At 37.9% G+C, this 14,867-nt stretch overlaps 1 protein-coding gene across 1 annotated transcript in view; it reads right to left on the bottom strand.

Moving 5' to 3' along the window:
* LOC101629086 (contactin-associated protein-like 3) overlaps window positions 1-14,867 on the bottom strand; it is a 191,916-nt gene that overhangs the window by 88,759 nt on the left and 88,290 nt on the right. The window contains exon 4 of the mRNA XM_012726558.1: window positions 7,597-7,744. Within this exon, the coding sequence (XP_012582012.1) occupies window positions 7,597-7,744 (148 nt within the window). The remainder of the gene's footprint in view (window positions 1-7,596; window positions 7,745-14,867) is intronic.

The following is a 14,867-nucleotide window of genomic DNA, read 5'->3' as shown; positions in this document are numbered from 1 at the left end:
TTTTTTTCAGACATACAAAGGCTGAAGGAATTTCTTCTTCTTCTTTTTTTAAGATTTATTTATGCATACAGAACTGGGATACAGGCCACAGGTGCAGGGGCAGTGAGAGACAGAGTGGGGAACAGAACAGGCTAACTGACAAAGTACACTGCTGAAGGGAGCAGTGCGCAAGGCAGGAGAGTCTGAGGCGCCATGTGGGTTACCTCCAGGGCAGAGGATCAGACTTGCACTGAAGCAGCTGTGGCCAACTTGCAGTGTTGCACTTTAACCCACTGCACCACCAGGGAGGGCCCTGAGGAATTTCTTAACAGCAGATCCATACAAGAAATGTTATAGGAAGTCTTTGAGGGAGGAAGAGATACATGGACATATAAATCCATACAAAGGCATAAAAAACACCAGAACTTACACATTAAGTGGTAACACACACAGGCATGTGTGTATCTAGACACACATGTGTATATATGTGCATGTATGTGTGTGCATACACACATAAGTATTAAATTTAAATCTCTTCTAAAATTAGTGGAGTAAGATTTCCAAAATGACAAAGTGAGTAGTCTGGCAAATCCTGTCCCAAAAGCAATGATAATACTTGAGAAAAAGTTTTCAGAAGCAACAACTGAATGACTCCATTAACTGACCAAAGACATAGCAATGAATCTAGAAGCATTTCATGAAAATGTCCCGGGAATCTATTATTCAGTCAGCAACAGCTAACTCTGGTCTCACCCTTTGACACTGAATTTCTCCCAGTATTGGGAAGAAGGGTGCACAGAGATCCCATCCTGAGAGGCAATGTAAACAATCACTATCTCAGTGACAAGAAATTAGGGAGGGCCATTATCACCAATATTCTGGGATTTCAATACTGAAGGAGGCAAACCACTAAAGGTTGACCAGCAAGGAGAACCCATATTTAGACTCTCAATGCTTCTCTGTGCAATAGACATTTGAGATGTAGACAGACTGGTGAACAAAATGGGAAGAAACATATCAAGCCCAGCAAACCATATGTGTGAAGAAGAGGACCCATGGAAAGTGGAAGGCCCAAAATATTGGGCGGAGAGTGGCAAGTCCTAAGATTAGAGATTCATTCAGGGTCAGTGCCACTCAAGCTCTGAGAAATCTTGAGACGTATGTATGTTATTGTACTACTAGAAGTTTTAAACAGGTTAACACTTATGCTAAATTTGAGTTTTTCAAAGTGATTTAACTGCCAGGGGAAATTAGAGTATATGAATGAGTACAAATGTGGAAATCTAAATTAGTAGAGAGATTGCAGTAATTCTGAAGATTTACTAGTTTTGTATTATGGGTAACCTGAGCTATAAAGAATTGAAATAATTTATAGGTATAGAATTCAGAATCTATTATTCAATGAATAATGTTCCTTACATAAAGTTCCCGGTGAATCATGAAATCATTAACCAAGACCAGGAACAGTAGAGTTTTAAAAAGCAGGTTTAGGAACCTGATCAGGAAGCAATTTGGGACTCCTTAAGTTTACATACTTGTGAGAAAACAGTATCACTGAGAAGAAATCGCTTCTGTTTTCTTAATAATAAGTCCTAGTATCTGATTCTGAAGTTCTTCAGGCATCAAAGGTCATTCCAGGATTCAAATTCTGGTAACCAATTACAATATTTAAAATAACATTTTCAATCCAAAGTATTTATTTTATACCACTAAATTAACTTAGATGTTATAATATAACCCATATTGTTTGTTCTGCTCTGCTTTATTAGTTGTGTATTGATGCCTTTCAACATATAAATCCCTAGTTATACTTCTTTATATGCAATAATTTGTTAATAACTTTAATTTGGGGAGTGGCTAAAAATAAATCAGTTGGTAATGGTAAGGTAACTTCCATAAAAATTAAAATAGTATTTAAACAAAGGCTTATTACAAGTAAAAGCTATGAGAATGTTCTATTTCAAAAGATTTTAGAGTTATTTTAATATTTACTAGTACCAGATAAAATCTGTTAATTATATGATAAAAGCTTAGAGAAACATAATTTTTAGCCTTAGATCAAAGTCTATCTTCTATTTATACTTTGACATAGGTTTAGAATCAGAAACCCATTACCAAATTTAGCAGGTTACAAAGAATAGACATTTCTCCTCACCATCACTTAATCCTCAGCACCTGAGAACAGAAACTATGCTTATGCAGGTATAGAGCCTTGTACAAGATAAAAGTTCCATAAACATGCATCAAACTGAACTAATCCAGCTTGACATTTTACTACTTTTTCCATAACTGGAATGAACAACCATATTCTCTTCTTTTAAAAAAGATTTATTTAGGGGCCCTCCCTGGTGGCCCAGCGGGTTAAAGCACAGCACTGAGAAGCTAAGGCCACTTCCGCATGAGTTTGACTCCCGCCTGCCCTGGAGGAGACCACATGGTGTGGCAGACCTCTCCTGACCCGCCCGCTGCTCCCCTCAGCAGTGTACTTCGTCGATCTGCCTGTTTTGCTCCCCACTCTGTCTCTGGTGAAGCCTCTCGCCACCCCTGAGCCTAGGGCCTGTATTCCAGTTCTGTATGAAAAAAAAAATGTATTTATTTATTTATGCATAGATGAACTGGGGTATATAGGTCAGAGGTGGGGATTGAGGGGATTCACCAAGGTCATAGTAGGGAGCAAAAAAGGCAGATCTACTGAAATGCACTGCAAGGGGAGCTAGGGACAAGACCAGAGTGCCAGATGTGTATTGGCTTCCTGGCGAGGGATCAAACTCAGGCCACAGAGTTGATAGTGCTGAGACTTAACCCATATGCCACCAGGGAGGTCCCCTGAATCCTATGTTCTTCTGAACATAATAACACAATAGTATGAACCAGTACTAAATAGAAGGAAGCTTTTATGCAATTATTTCCTCCATAGTCTCTTTAAATGCTTCAAAATATAAAATCTTTGATTTAGAGACTACTAATAGTATACTAAAATACTAAAATGCCAACATCTGTTGAAGTCATTAAATAAAACCTATATTTTTATCAACATACTTTTTAAGTACTTAATATTGTAAACCATTCAATTGCATGTCCTCCCTTTCCTACTCTCCCCTCTTTATCCATTTTATTTATTTACTTTTTAAAGATTTATTTATTCATTACAAAACTGGGGTACAGGCCAGAGGTGTAGGGGCGGTAAGAGAATTCACCAGAGACAGAGTGGGGAGCAGAACAGGCCAACTGACAAAGTACACTGCTGAGGGGAGCAGCGGTGGGTCAGGAGAGGTCTGCCACGCCATGTGGGTCACCTCCAGGGCGGGTGGGAATAGAACACATGCTGAAGTGGTCTAAGCTTCTTAGTACTGTGCTTTAACCTGCTGCACCACCAGGGAGGGCCCTATCCATTTTATTTTTAATGCCTAATTTGACCATGACTAGAGAGCCCTATGGGCAACTGGTAGACCCAGTATGGGTTTTGCCATCCTCTGTCTATCTATCCCATATACTTAATAGTTTCTTCACTCCTTCCTTCCCTTTCTGTTGCAAACAATAAGCACACTCACAAAAAATTATAATACAATGGTGAGGTTACTATGCACTAATGATGAAAATAGAGCAGGTTGTCAAGAAAACATGGAAAATGACACTAACCATGAGTATGGAAAGCCAAATTCAGAAGCAGAATGGAAACAACAGAAAAGTCCAAAAGATAAATAAAAATAAAAATCTTTTTAAAGAAATAAGGGGTGGACCTGGGGAGTGCCCGGACATCTGAACAGAAGAGCTATACATTGAGGACGCTAATTTGAAATGGGTCAGATTATTGAATATTGATGAAAATGGGTGAACGCCTGAAAGGGAAACCTTTTTAGAGTGTAATACAAGGCCTAGAGAAAGCCTGTAAAGAACACAAACCTTGGTGAAAGGAGCATCCAGAAGGAGGAGAGTAACTGGAGGATGAGATAGGGCCAAAGGCGACCTATGGCAAACCCTGGACCTTTGTGTGCAGGTAAGCAGGGATGCTTCTTCTAAGAACCCTCACATGATATACCCTAGATATAAGAGAAGGTCCTTTCAGGTAGAGAAAATGTGTACATCAAGCCAGAAAGTCATTGAAGTGCACAGTGTTTATGAAAAGAAAAAAATATTATAAATGGAGTGTAAGAAAAGAAAATGAAAAGTTGCATTTGGTAGATATTATATGCTGAAATAAGTGATTTGAACATTTATCTTTTTTTTAGGAATTATTTAGTTATGCATACAGAACTGGAGCATTGGGCAGAGGTACAGAGATGGTGAGAGGATTCACCAGAGACAAAGTGGGGAACAGAACAGGAAGATTGATGAAGTGCACTGCTAAGGGGAGCAGCGGGAATAATAGGAGAGGTCTGCTATGCCATATGGGTCACCTCCCTGACTGGGATCAAACTCATGCTGATACAGCTGTGGCTAGCTTCACAGTGCTGCACTTTAACCTGTTGTGCCACCAGTGAGGGCCCAATTTGGACATTTTTCAATAAAATCACAGCAGTAGAAATGTTAGGGGGAAAAGAATGTCCTGAGCTAACAGATACAGATTTTGCGGATTCCACTCCAGACACCGAAACTACAAATCCCATCATCACCAGCGGGAGGATTGCTGGGACCTGAGGGTGAAGTTAAGCAGCCATGATGGATATAAAACCAGACATGTGTACTTAGGGGTCCCCTGGCCACTTGGCTCACTTGGCTCACTTGGTTTGTCTCTTGGCTTTTGACTGGCTCTCAGCATGTTATTGGGATTCCAGGTTAGCTGAACTGGTAGGGTGCATTAACTTAGTTCTCTCTTTTTCCCCATGTTATTCATTGTCCCTTTCTTTTGCAAATAAGCACATTATTAACTTTTTTGTGTGTGTGCCTCCCGTTGATTCTTATCATAAGTCCCTTTAAGCACAGAAATGAGGACCCACTGCCAGGTAACCTAATTCACATTGGGGTTGCCCTGTAACAAAAATACAAATGATAACTTTTAGCTAAAAAGCATATAATACTTTCAAAACTAAAAATTCAGAGTCACACTTAAACGTTAATCATCAATAGTAAAAATGAAGACAATTAGAGCCTCTATTATTAAGGGGTGAACTTTGTATTGATTTACAAGTGGTGACAACTGTTACTTGTCTGTATTTGTTTTTAACCTAGGAGTCTCTTATGCTCCATGTGCTGAATTTAGGATCCCATGACAGTTGCACACCCAACTATCCTTTTGGGAAGCTGACACACAGCTTTAATCTTCCTTGTACTAATTTCTTACCCAAGGAACTGAAGTAATATGCTCTCACAAAGAACATCAAGCTAATGGCAAATCCCCATCAAAGACCTTGTTGAGCTTTGAAGTAAGTAAACCTTAAGTTGTTCCCAAAATAATGGAAGAAGGGGATGCTAATTTCATGGGATCAAAGAGAAACTCTAAATCAGGCACTGTAGCTGCGGTATCTGTGAACACATTCAGAGATCCAAGAAACAAAGAGCGAAAGGAAATGACTAATGGAAAGAGGGACAAAAGTTCGAAGGCGGTGCAATACCACCTCTGGTAGATATTCCATGTAAATAAACTGGAAGGGTCAGGAAAGTGAGCAATTAGTGGGATTAGGAAGGTAAATGAACTAATGATGACTGGGATCCTTTAATCTGGGATGGAAGTACTTGGGTGAGCCTGACTTGGAAAACACTTATTCTCCCTGAGGTTACCAGAATGGGGATTATTTGTTGCTCCTCAACAATTCACTGCACTGTACAACGCCCACACCTTACCCGAGTCCTGCACTAACAGAGCCTTAGTGTCCTCATGCAAGGACCCTCTCTACATCCACTCCCCCACTTTGCAAATTTAGCTACAAAGAAGGTTTGTTTTCCTGAATACTTTCCTCCTCATGCCCCATTTTCATGTCATAATACTTTATATCTGTTTTTTACAGTTGTGTGACTCCTCACAAAATCCTGACAAAGTGAATGAAATCCCCTTTTGGGTATCTTAAAGCGAGCTTATAAGGCCATAAATGTAGTGAAAACACTGTTGAGATTTTAAGAGTTGAAATTAAAAAATATTTCACCCCTGCCAACAAATGAACACTTTTAGAATGAATCCCCTACACCTGATACCTAACAGTGTTATCTGAAAATAGCAAATGTTCAATACATTTTCTTATAAGCAAGGGAATAAAGAAATTAATGCCTAACTAGTATGCTAGTGATGAGAACCAAATTTATAAAAAAAGATAGTTTTTAAATATTTGAGATCCAATATGTAATAGCTCTCATGAACATTTTCATTTCTCTAAGGTTCAGTCCTTTTTTTTTTTTTTTTCCTACTCTAAAGCACTGGGATTATTACTATCCCACTTGTTTGATGTGCAAGTTGAATGAGAAAATGTCTGTTAGAGGTAGGCTAAGATACGTCAGATATAATTGAGGGGTGAAGTCACCCTTCATTGGCCAACCTGACCAAAACCCATTTTTACAGGCTATTGCCATGCAAGTGATGGGTTTTTCATCACTTTTTTAGAACTTTATATTATTAAGTTTTCCTTTTTGTGTATTAAGTAATACTATTTTCTGGATCTCCAGTATAACAACTGTTGAGTTAATTCCCCCATCTATTTTTGAATGCTCTTAAGCTTGTGATTCTGTTCAGGTTGACCGCGAATGTTGTTACTTTATCATCAGTGGGGTAAAGAGGACATACTACAAAATGATGTTACCAGGCTTAGATAAAATTAAGTCACAACACACTGTACAAACAGGGAAGAAAAGGGAAAACAGAGTCATTGTAGTGTGTGAGGAACATGGTGACATTTGTACTTGAGTCATCCATGTCTTCATTAGGGCCATCTTGTTACAGGGCAACCCCAATGTGAAATGGGTTGGTCTGACTGTGGTTCTTCATGTGCATGCTTAAAAGGGACTTATAGTGAGACTCACAGTTACACACAAAATGGGTAATAAAGGATTTATTTAGAAAAAAGGGGGAATTAAGAAATGAACTCAGGGAGAACGAGAGAGATAGAGTAGTGAATGTGTCCAATCAGTTCTGCTGAGCTGGAACCCCAATGGCATGCCAGCAAAATGTCAATAACCCCCAAGGCTCAAATGGCTGGTTATAAACCAAGCCTGGCTGCCTAATTCCATCCTCAGTTTTCAGAAATCTCCCCCTTAGGTGGGATTTGAAGTCTTTGGTGTCTTGGATTTCTTTGGTCTGGGGTAATGATGAGGTCAATAAAAACTTATTTATGGAGTCTGTTCAGAACCTCTTTTTCCCCCAACAATCTCAATATTAGAAAATAGCAACATCAGTCACAGTAAATTACTGCTATTGGTTCAATTTTCCTTAATTTTGTTAATGAGGCTGCCATAAAAAAAGTACTCTGCTGAACTCTGGGAATCAAATTCTATGCTTTAGTTCAAATCCAACTCTGTACTCACCTGTAAAATAACTAAAGCAGCATTATTAAGTATTTTCGTACCAAAAAAAAAAAATTTCTACAAGCATAGTTCATTAAAAGGATACAAAAATTTCATCCAGTTTTTAGTTTGTTTTTTACTATATGTCACAATGATGTTGACTTCTGTCTGGGAATAAGGACCACTCACTGTAGGCACATCCGTACACTTCAATCCTCATGCCAATCCTGCCCTTAGGGCTCCAGGCTAAGGGGAGGAACCGCAGGAACCTGGCTTCGAAAGGAGGCTGGAGTCTGTAGTGCACAACACTGTCTGCATTTGTGTTTCCTGGAAAACCCTGGGAGAAAATAGAGAAAAGGGTCAATGTGTGCAGAATATCATCTTCATTTTTCACCTTATGCCAAAGAATGATAGATGTTCTACTTTGTTAATATGCAGAAGGTGACTACATTAAAAAAATAACCATGCTAATGCTTAAGCAAGGATATGACAACCTCTCTTCAGTGCCTGAATTGTCTAAATTTTCCTTATTTGCAGGTTCATTTAAATTTCAATGGCACCACTAAATAGGCTATAAGCCTGCTAACCTCAAAGTCTTTCTTTTAAAAAGTTGCTCATCCTCTAAATCCTATTATATTTAAGCTGTCAGATGCTTACATGAAGCCTCTGCATCCCAGGCAACCAAGCACAAGGTTAACTCACAGGATGTGCAATAAGAAACCCAATCCTAGAATCTGAGAGCTAGAAGGAAACTGGACAGTGTTCTGATTCAAAACCCTAAACTCATAAATTCAAAGCAAAGTTCAGGCAAGTGAAAAGACTTTGGAGGTAGAAGAGCTATGCCTCAGCATGGCCAGGACTAGTCCACAGTGGTATAAATTTCAATCCAGGCTTCCTAACATCACAATTTGGGGGATACTTGGGAGAAACACACTGGCACTACCTGTCAAAAGAGAGGTTGTATTTTCATAGCCACAGACAACTGGCTTCCTGCTAGGAGGGGACAGAGAGAGGACAAGCTGTTACATGGAAGGCAAAGACTCCAGAGAAACAACAGTGTTCTTTTTAATGTAAATATTAATTTGTAGGAAAATTAAGAAGGATGGTGCATACAAACATGTATTATAGACACACACACATTACTCCTAACTCAATGAAGAACAATTTCAATTAAAACTTAAATTCCTCATGAACATACAAGTGAGAAAAATTACAAAATCACACCAAGTTTCAATACTCAAAAGATGAGTTCTATATCTATCCTATCCTGGCATACCTTTCTGTAAAAGTGTTTGCAGTACAGCCTTTTGTCTGTACTTGTAGGTGAAGAAAACAAGGGTGGGTTTCAGGTGAAGTGAGTTTGGTTACTCCTTACCAGCGAATCCACTCCCCCCCCACCCTGAATGCCTTGCCCACCTCAGTTAACTTTAGCACCAGCACATTGTGCAGGAAGTTTCAGGATGGACTGGAAGATCACAACTCATCTTTAAACAAGTTATGCTGTCTCTGCCTTCCAAGAACATCCACACCAGGACCATCTCCTGATCTCCCTCCACCCAATCTCAGAATCCATCATACAGAGTCCTGCAATAGCCTCTATGAGCCAGAACCTCAACCAGTGGTCTCTGTTCTGTACATTTAAAAGTTACAAAGCTTCTGCCTATGAAGCTTTATATACCTCCTAAAAATTTACAGTATTAATTTTTCATCAGATTCATAGCCAATTTTCCCTACTGGCCAATGGTACAAGAACTTAAGGTGTCCTAACCAAACAAAACATGCTAGCAAATTCCCTATCCAATGAACAAGTGGTTATTCTATGAAAATCAGCATAAGGGTCATCAGTTGACATGTGTCTTCTGAACTCTAATGTAATAGAACTTCCTACAGTCTATCAATTTTTGGATCCAACAGACAAAACATAAGATGTTTTGGGATCCTTTATCTTCAATTCTACCATCTTTAATTATTATCCAGGAAGTCAAAGATGTTCACATAATAGTATTTTATTTAGCAGTGATAAAATCAGGGAACAAAGAGTGAATGCTTTCTTACGCTAACTTGCACTAGAAAGTGTAAGAAACTCATCTATGTGCCATGAAGTTATAAAATGGTTAAGTACAACTATGCTATACAGGACCAAAGCTCCATTTAGTCCAATCTGGAATAGAAACTGCCTAGTTATTTAGCTTTTTGAAACATGGGCCAGGCTTAACAACCAAGTCAAACCAAACTAGTAATAGGTTTATAAGGCATGACCACCAGGAAATTTTATTTAATATAGGTAGATGAACCTAAGAACACAAAAAAACTCAAATGTAATGACAGTACCTGTATCAGACTGTATAATGCCATGGACCCTTATATAACATGGATTTGAACTGCACAGGTCCACTTACATACATTTTCTTTTTTTTTTCTGTTTATGGGTATCACACTCAAGGATTCACCAACCTTGGATGCTGATTGAATCCTCAAATGTAGAATCTGTATATACAGAAGCTGACTCTAAGTTACACTAAGAGTTTCCACTGTAGCCAGTGGCAATTACCCCTGAGTTTTCAAGTGTCAACTCTATTGAGCTAGTAAATTAAGCACCAGCTTGGAGGCACTCAATCATATCTCAGATCCAATGAAAGTGTGAAGCTTGAGCTACATCAAATAAAAACTGTTATACCAATACCAGTGACAGTCAGCCAAGATAATATTTTGGTTGTTGCTAATGCATTTGTTTGAACTGATTCATCCATCAGACTTCATGCTGTTTGTTACAATCTATCTCAGGTTCAATGTCCAAGACATGCAAACAGCAAGAGTGGAATAGCACTTTCCTCAAAAAATTAACAACAGAACTACCATGTGATTCAGCAATTCTACTTCTATGTATTTAACTGAGAAATATGAAAGCACTAATTTGAAAAAACATGTGCACTCCTATGTTTATCGTAGATTATTTATAAAAGCCATGATACTGAAACAACCTCAGTGTCTATGGACAGATGATTACCTAAATCATACACACACACATACATATACATATATAGTTACATATACACATGTAACTATATATTATAGCAACTATATATTTTATATAGCAACCATATATTATATATACAGCAACTACATATTAGTTTCTATAATATATAGACATATATGTCTATAATAGACATATATTATAGACATATATTATATGTCTATGTACTATGTATAATACATATAATATATAGTAATATGATATACAGTTACTATATATAATATATAGTTGCTATAATATATGGCTATTATATAATATATAATATAATATATGGTTACATATATAGAAAATATATATATAGATTCTACAACATAAAGTATGTGTGGAATATATATATAGAATGTATACATTCTATATAGTTACCATATATTATATGCAGTATATATAATATATAGTGATACATATATGTAGCTCTATATGACTTAAATTACATATGTATAAATATATAATAAATGCTATTTATAAATGGATCACTGCTAAACTATAAAAAAATGAAATTTGCCATTTGTGACAATATGGATGGAGCTAGAGAGTACGGTGCCAAGTGAAATAAGTCACAAAGATAAAGATATCACTCATATGGAATAGAAAGCCAAACAAACAACAGAAAAAATAAAATAAAAATAAACCCTTATAGAGATGCAAATTAAAACCACAATGAGATACCACCTCACTCCAGTGAGAATGGCACATCTTCAAAAAACTAGCAACAACAAATGTTGGCGAGGATGTGGTGAAAAAGGAACTCTCCTGCACTGCTGGTGGGAATGCAAACTAGTACAACCACTATGGAAAACTGTTTGGAGGTTCCTCAAACTGCTAAACATGGAGCTTCCCTACGACCCAGCAATCCCACTCCTAGGTATCTACCCAAAAGACACAAAAACACTGATTGAAAAAAGATATTTGTACCCCCATGTTTATTGCTGCTTTATTTACAATTGGAAAAACATGGAAGCAGCCCAAATGCCCAAAAGTAGATGACTGGATTAGAAAGATGTGGTACATATATACAATGGAATATTACTCAGCAACCAAAAAAGAGAAACACATGTCTTTTGCAACAACTTGGATGGAACTGGAAAAGATCATGCTTAGTGAGATAAGCCAGAAAGAGAAAGAAAAATACCGGATGGTTTCACTCATAGCAGGAGTATAATGGACCAGGTGGAAAATAACAAAAATAATGAACAACCATATACCAGAGACATTTTGTGGGGGTGGAGTGGGGAATGGGATCAAAAACGGGGTGGGAGGAGGGAAATGCACGGGATTATGATGATGGCACATGGGTGACTTGGTGATGGGAAACCCGCAGGGATTACAATTGAGAAAAAAAAAAAATGTACAAAATGATGTAAAAATAAACTTTTGTAATAAAATAAATAAATAAATAAATAAACCCTTATATTCAGTCAACAGAATGGTATTTATAAATGGAAGGGGTGGAAGAATGGGAGGAATGGGTAAAGGGAGCCAGTTGGATGGTGACGGGTGGAAACCAGTGGTGGTGGGTGTGGCGTGGCACATTTGTGGAGGTGTGGTGCTCTGTACTTGACATTTGTACAATGTCACCTCAATTTAAAAACAAGAGAGAGGATCATCAGCTCTTGCATTCAGTGTACTCTCAAAATATACTTATATTTCAAATTAAATTAAATGTTTATTTGAATGTAACTGACAAAATTTTTAACATCAGTATAAACTATATAATGAAATTACCACAGAAATTATACTTAAAGGAATTGTTCTGTTTCTCTTATGTATTACCACTTCTTTCTGAAGTTATTTAATGAATACAAACTCTGAAAACTGTACTACATATTGGTGTGATAATAATGCCATAAAGCAAAAAGAGTTTCTATTTTGGTTTTAATGGAAATTAGATAATACTATTTAACATTTCAAGTAAAACTAATCTACCTTAGTAGTCTATGGATGAGGAGATAAAGAAGGCACTCTTTACATACAAAACATTCATTATATATTATTTATATTCAAATACTTGTGTGCATGTATGTACATGTACATATACATTTATAGATTTATTTCAATTAATTCTAATTTTAGGGAGTTACATTAATTTCATCTTATATGGAACAATCAAAAGTTCCCTCAAATACAAATAAATAATACATCTCTGTAAAAATGCAAAAATACATTTGAAACAGGAGAATCACCTGCTAACATGTCATTCTCACAACATTTGGGGCTTATTACTGAAGTGATCATCTAACTATCTATCTACCTATCATCTCTACCTACTTAACTATATATACACATACACACATATATATATACACATACATGTATATATTTCTTTAAGTTAATGTTTATCATTTCAAATGCAAAATAGGGAGGCCAGCAAGATGTATCAGGCTCACCTGTCCCAGACACTCAAAATTAAACTGCAATAAAACCAAGTTACATCATAACTGAGAGAGAAATGGATGACCACAGCCAAAACCAGAGAGGAGTGGGTCAGTGGAGAGGGTGGGAAACTTTAAGTGAAATTTGTTTATAATGATAATGGGAAAGTACAGATCACAAGAGGGAGGGGCGATTGCTATGCAGAGTTCCCTACAGCTGTTGGCTCAGGCATCTGGAACTCCTGAGACTCAGCATCTGGAACTCCTGAGACTCAGCAGTACACAGGAAAAAGGGGGTATCTGACATCCAGGACAGGGGGTGCACTGTTGGGTGGTGGTATAGAGAAGGGATTGAGCTCTGAGGATTTCCATGTGGAATAGATGGAACACAATTTGATGGGAGAACAAATCAGAATACCTGGGTCTCCTCATAGAAGAAGCTACCACTTGAAGCCCACTGAGATATTCAAAACACCTACTACCCCCATCCCAAGGCTTAAAGGAAAACAAAGCTTGAACAAAGTACAGTTCAGGGCATTCCCTGGTGGCATAGTGGGTTGGAGCACTGACTGCACCGGGAAGCAAAGTTAAGCCATGGCCTCTTCAGCGTGAGTTTGATCCTTGCCCTGGAGGTGATTCACATGGTGGGGTAGGAAACATCTCCTGTTTCACCATTAGCTCCCCTCAACAGTGTACTTTGTTAATCTGTCTTCTCTGCTTCCCACTCTTTCTGGTGAATCATCTCACTGTCCCTGCACCTCTGGCTGTTACCTATTTCTGTATGGATAAATAAATCTTTTTTAAAAAGTACAGTGCAAGTACCTACTAAATAGGAGCAAATACTTCAGAATAAGGATCTTTGCTACAAAACAACTCCCAGTCTGTGACTCCATATAGATTAGAATCTGTGCTAGTGCCAGTGCTGCATCTAATGCTCAAAAATAGCCGAGAGTGGAAGTGAACATCACACTGTTATGGAAGATGTGGCTACTCCAGCCCACCTTGTTCTTGGGATGTTGTCTTGGCACCAAGAGTTCTTGCTGGTCTGACAAGCCGGCTCTCACCAGGACAGAGCATTGGTTTGAGGAACATCCTGGAAAACCAGTATGTGCTGAAAACACAGGTAAGACTTTATGGCTAGATTAGCATGACCAGATAGACTACCCTGACAGAAAGTTAAGGGACAGCAGGAACTAGAGATGAGAGTTTTGATCAGCAGGAACAAAGCCCCCCCCTCCCCCAGGCAACAGCACCCTTTCACTCCCCCCCCCTTGCTTGTGCCAGACATTTGAGGAGCCCCAATTCAGCAGAACTGCAGAATCTGACAAAAGGAGTTCAAGGTAACAGTTCTAAACACACATGGAACTCAAAAAAACAATGGAGGATATAACACAACAGCAGAATGAAGACAAAGAAAATATGAGACAGTGGCATTTAGAGATAATGGAGCCAAGAAATACCACAGCTGATTATTTTTAAAAACACAGCATCAGACAATCAGAAGCCATGAAGAGAATTAATGAGTTAGACACAATGTTATAGAATCCACAAATAGAACAAAACAGAGAAAAAAGAGTGAAAATAATGTCAAAACCCTTTGGTACAATATGGAGAGAAATAATATCTATACCATGGAGATCCCAGGAGAAGAGAAAAAAGAAGTCACAGGCAGTTTATTTAAAGGAATAATTACTGATAATCATCACAATCAGGAAAAACCAAACATTGTGATTCTAGAGGCCTGAAGAGTTTCAAACAGCAGAATATAGACAGACACACACCATGCCACATTACAACAAAGCAGCTGAAAACCAATGACTAGGTCAGAATATTATAAACATCAAGAGGAAAAGGAATAATCTACAAGGGAACACCATCAAAACTGTCAGAGGACTTTCCACTAGAAACACTGTAAGCACAAAGGGACTAGATAGAGATTTTTAAAGTACTCAAAGAAAAAGTTCCTGGTCAGAATCCATCCCAAGGAAGATGAATATTCAAGGCAGAAGGAGGAGTAAGCAGTAAGCAGCTTCACTGAAAAGCAAAATAAATAAATA

Source organism: Condylura cristata, unplaced genomic scaffold, assembly GCF_000260355.1.
Source record: "Condylura cristata isolate star-nosed mole 26May11 unplaced genomic scaffold, ConCri1.0 scaffold00017, whole genome shotgun sequence".
Classification (NCBI taxonomy): domain Eukaryota; kingdom Metazoa; phylum Chordata; class Mammalia; order Eulipotyphla; family Talpidae; genus Condylura; species Condylura cristata.
Note: the sequence above shows the minus strand (reverse complement) of the source record. Positions and strands in the feature narration are given on the sequence as shown.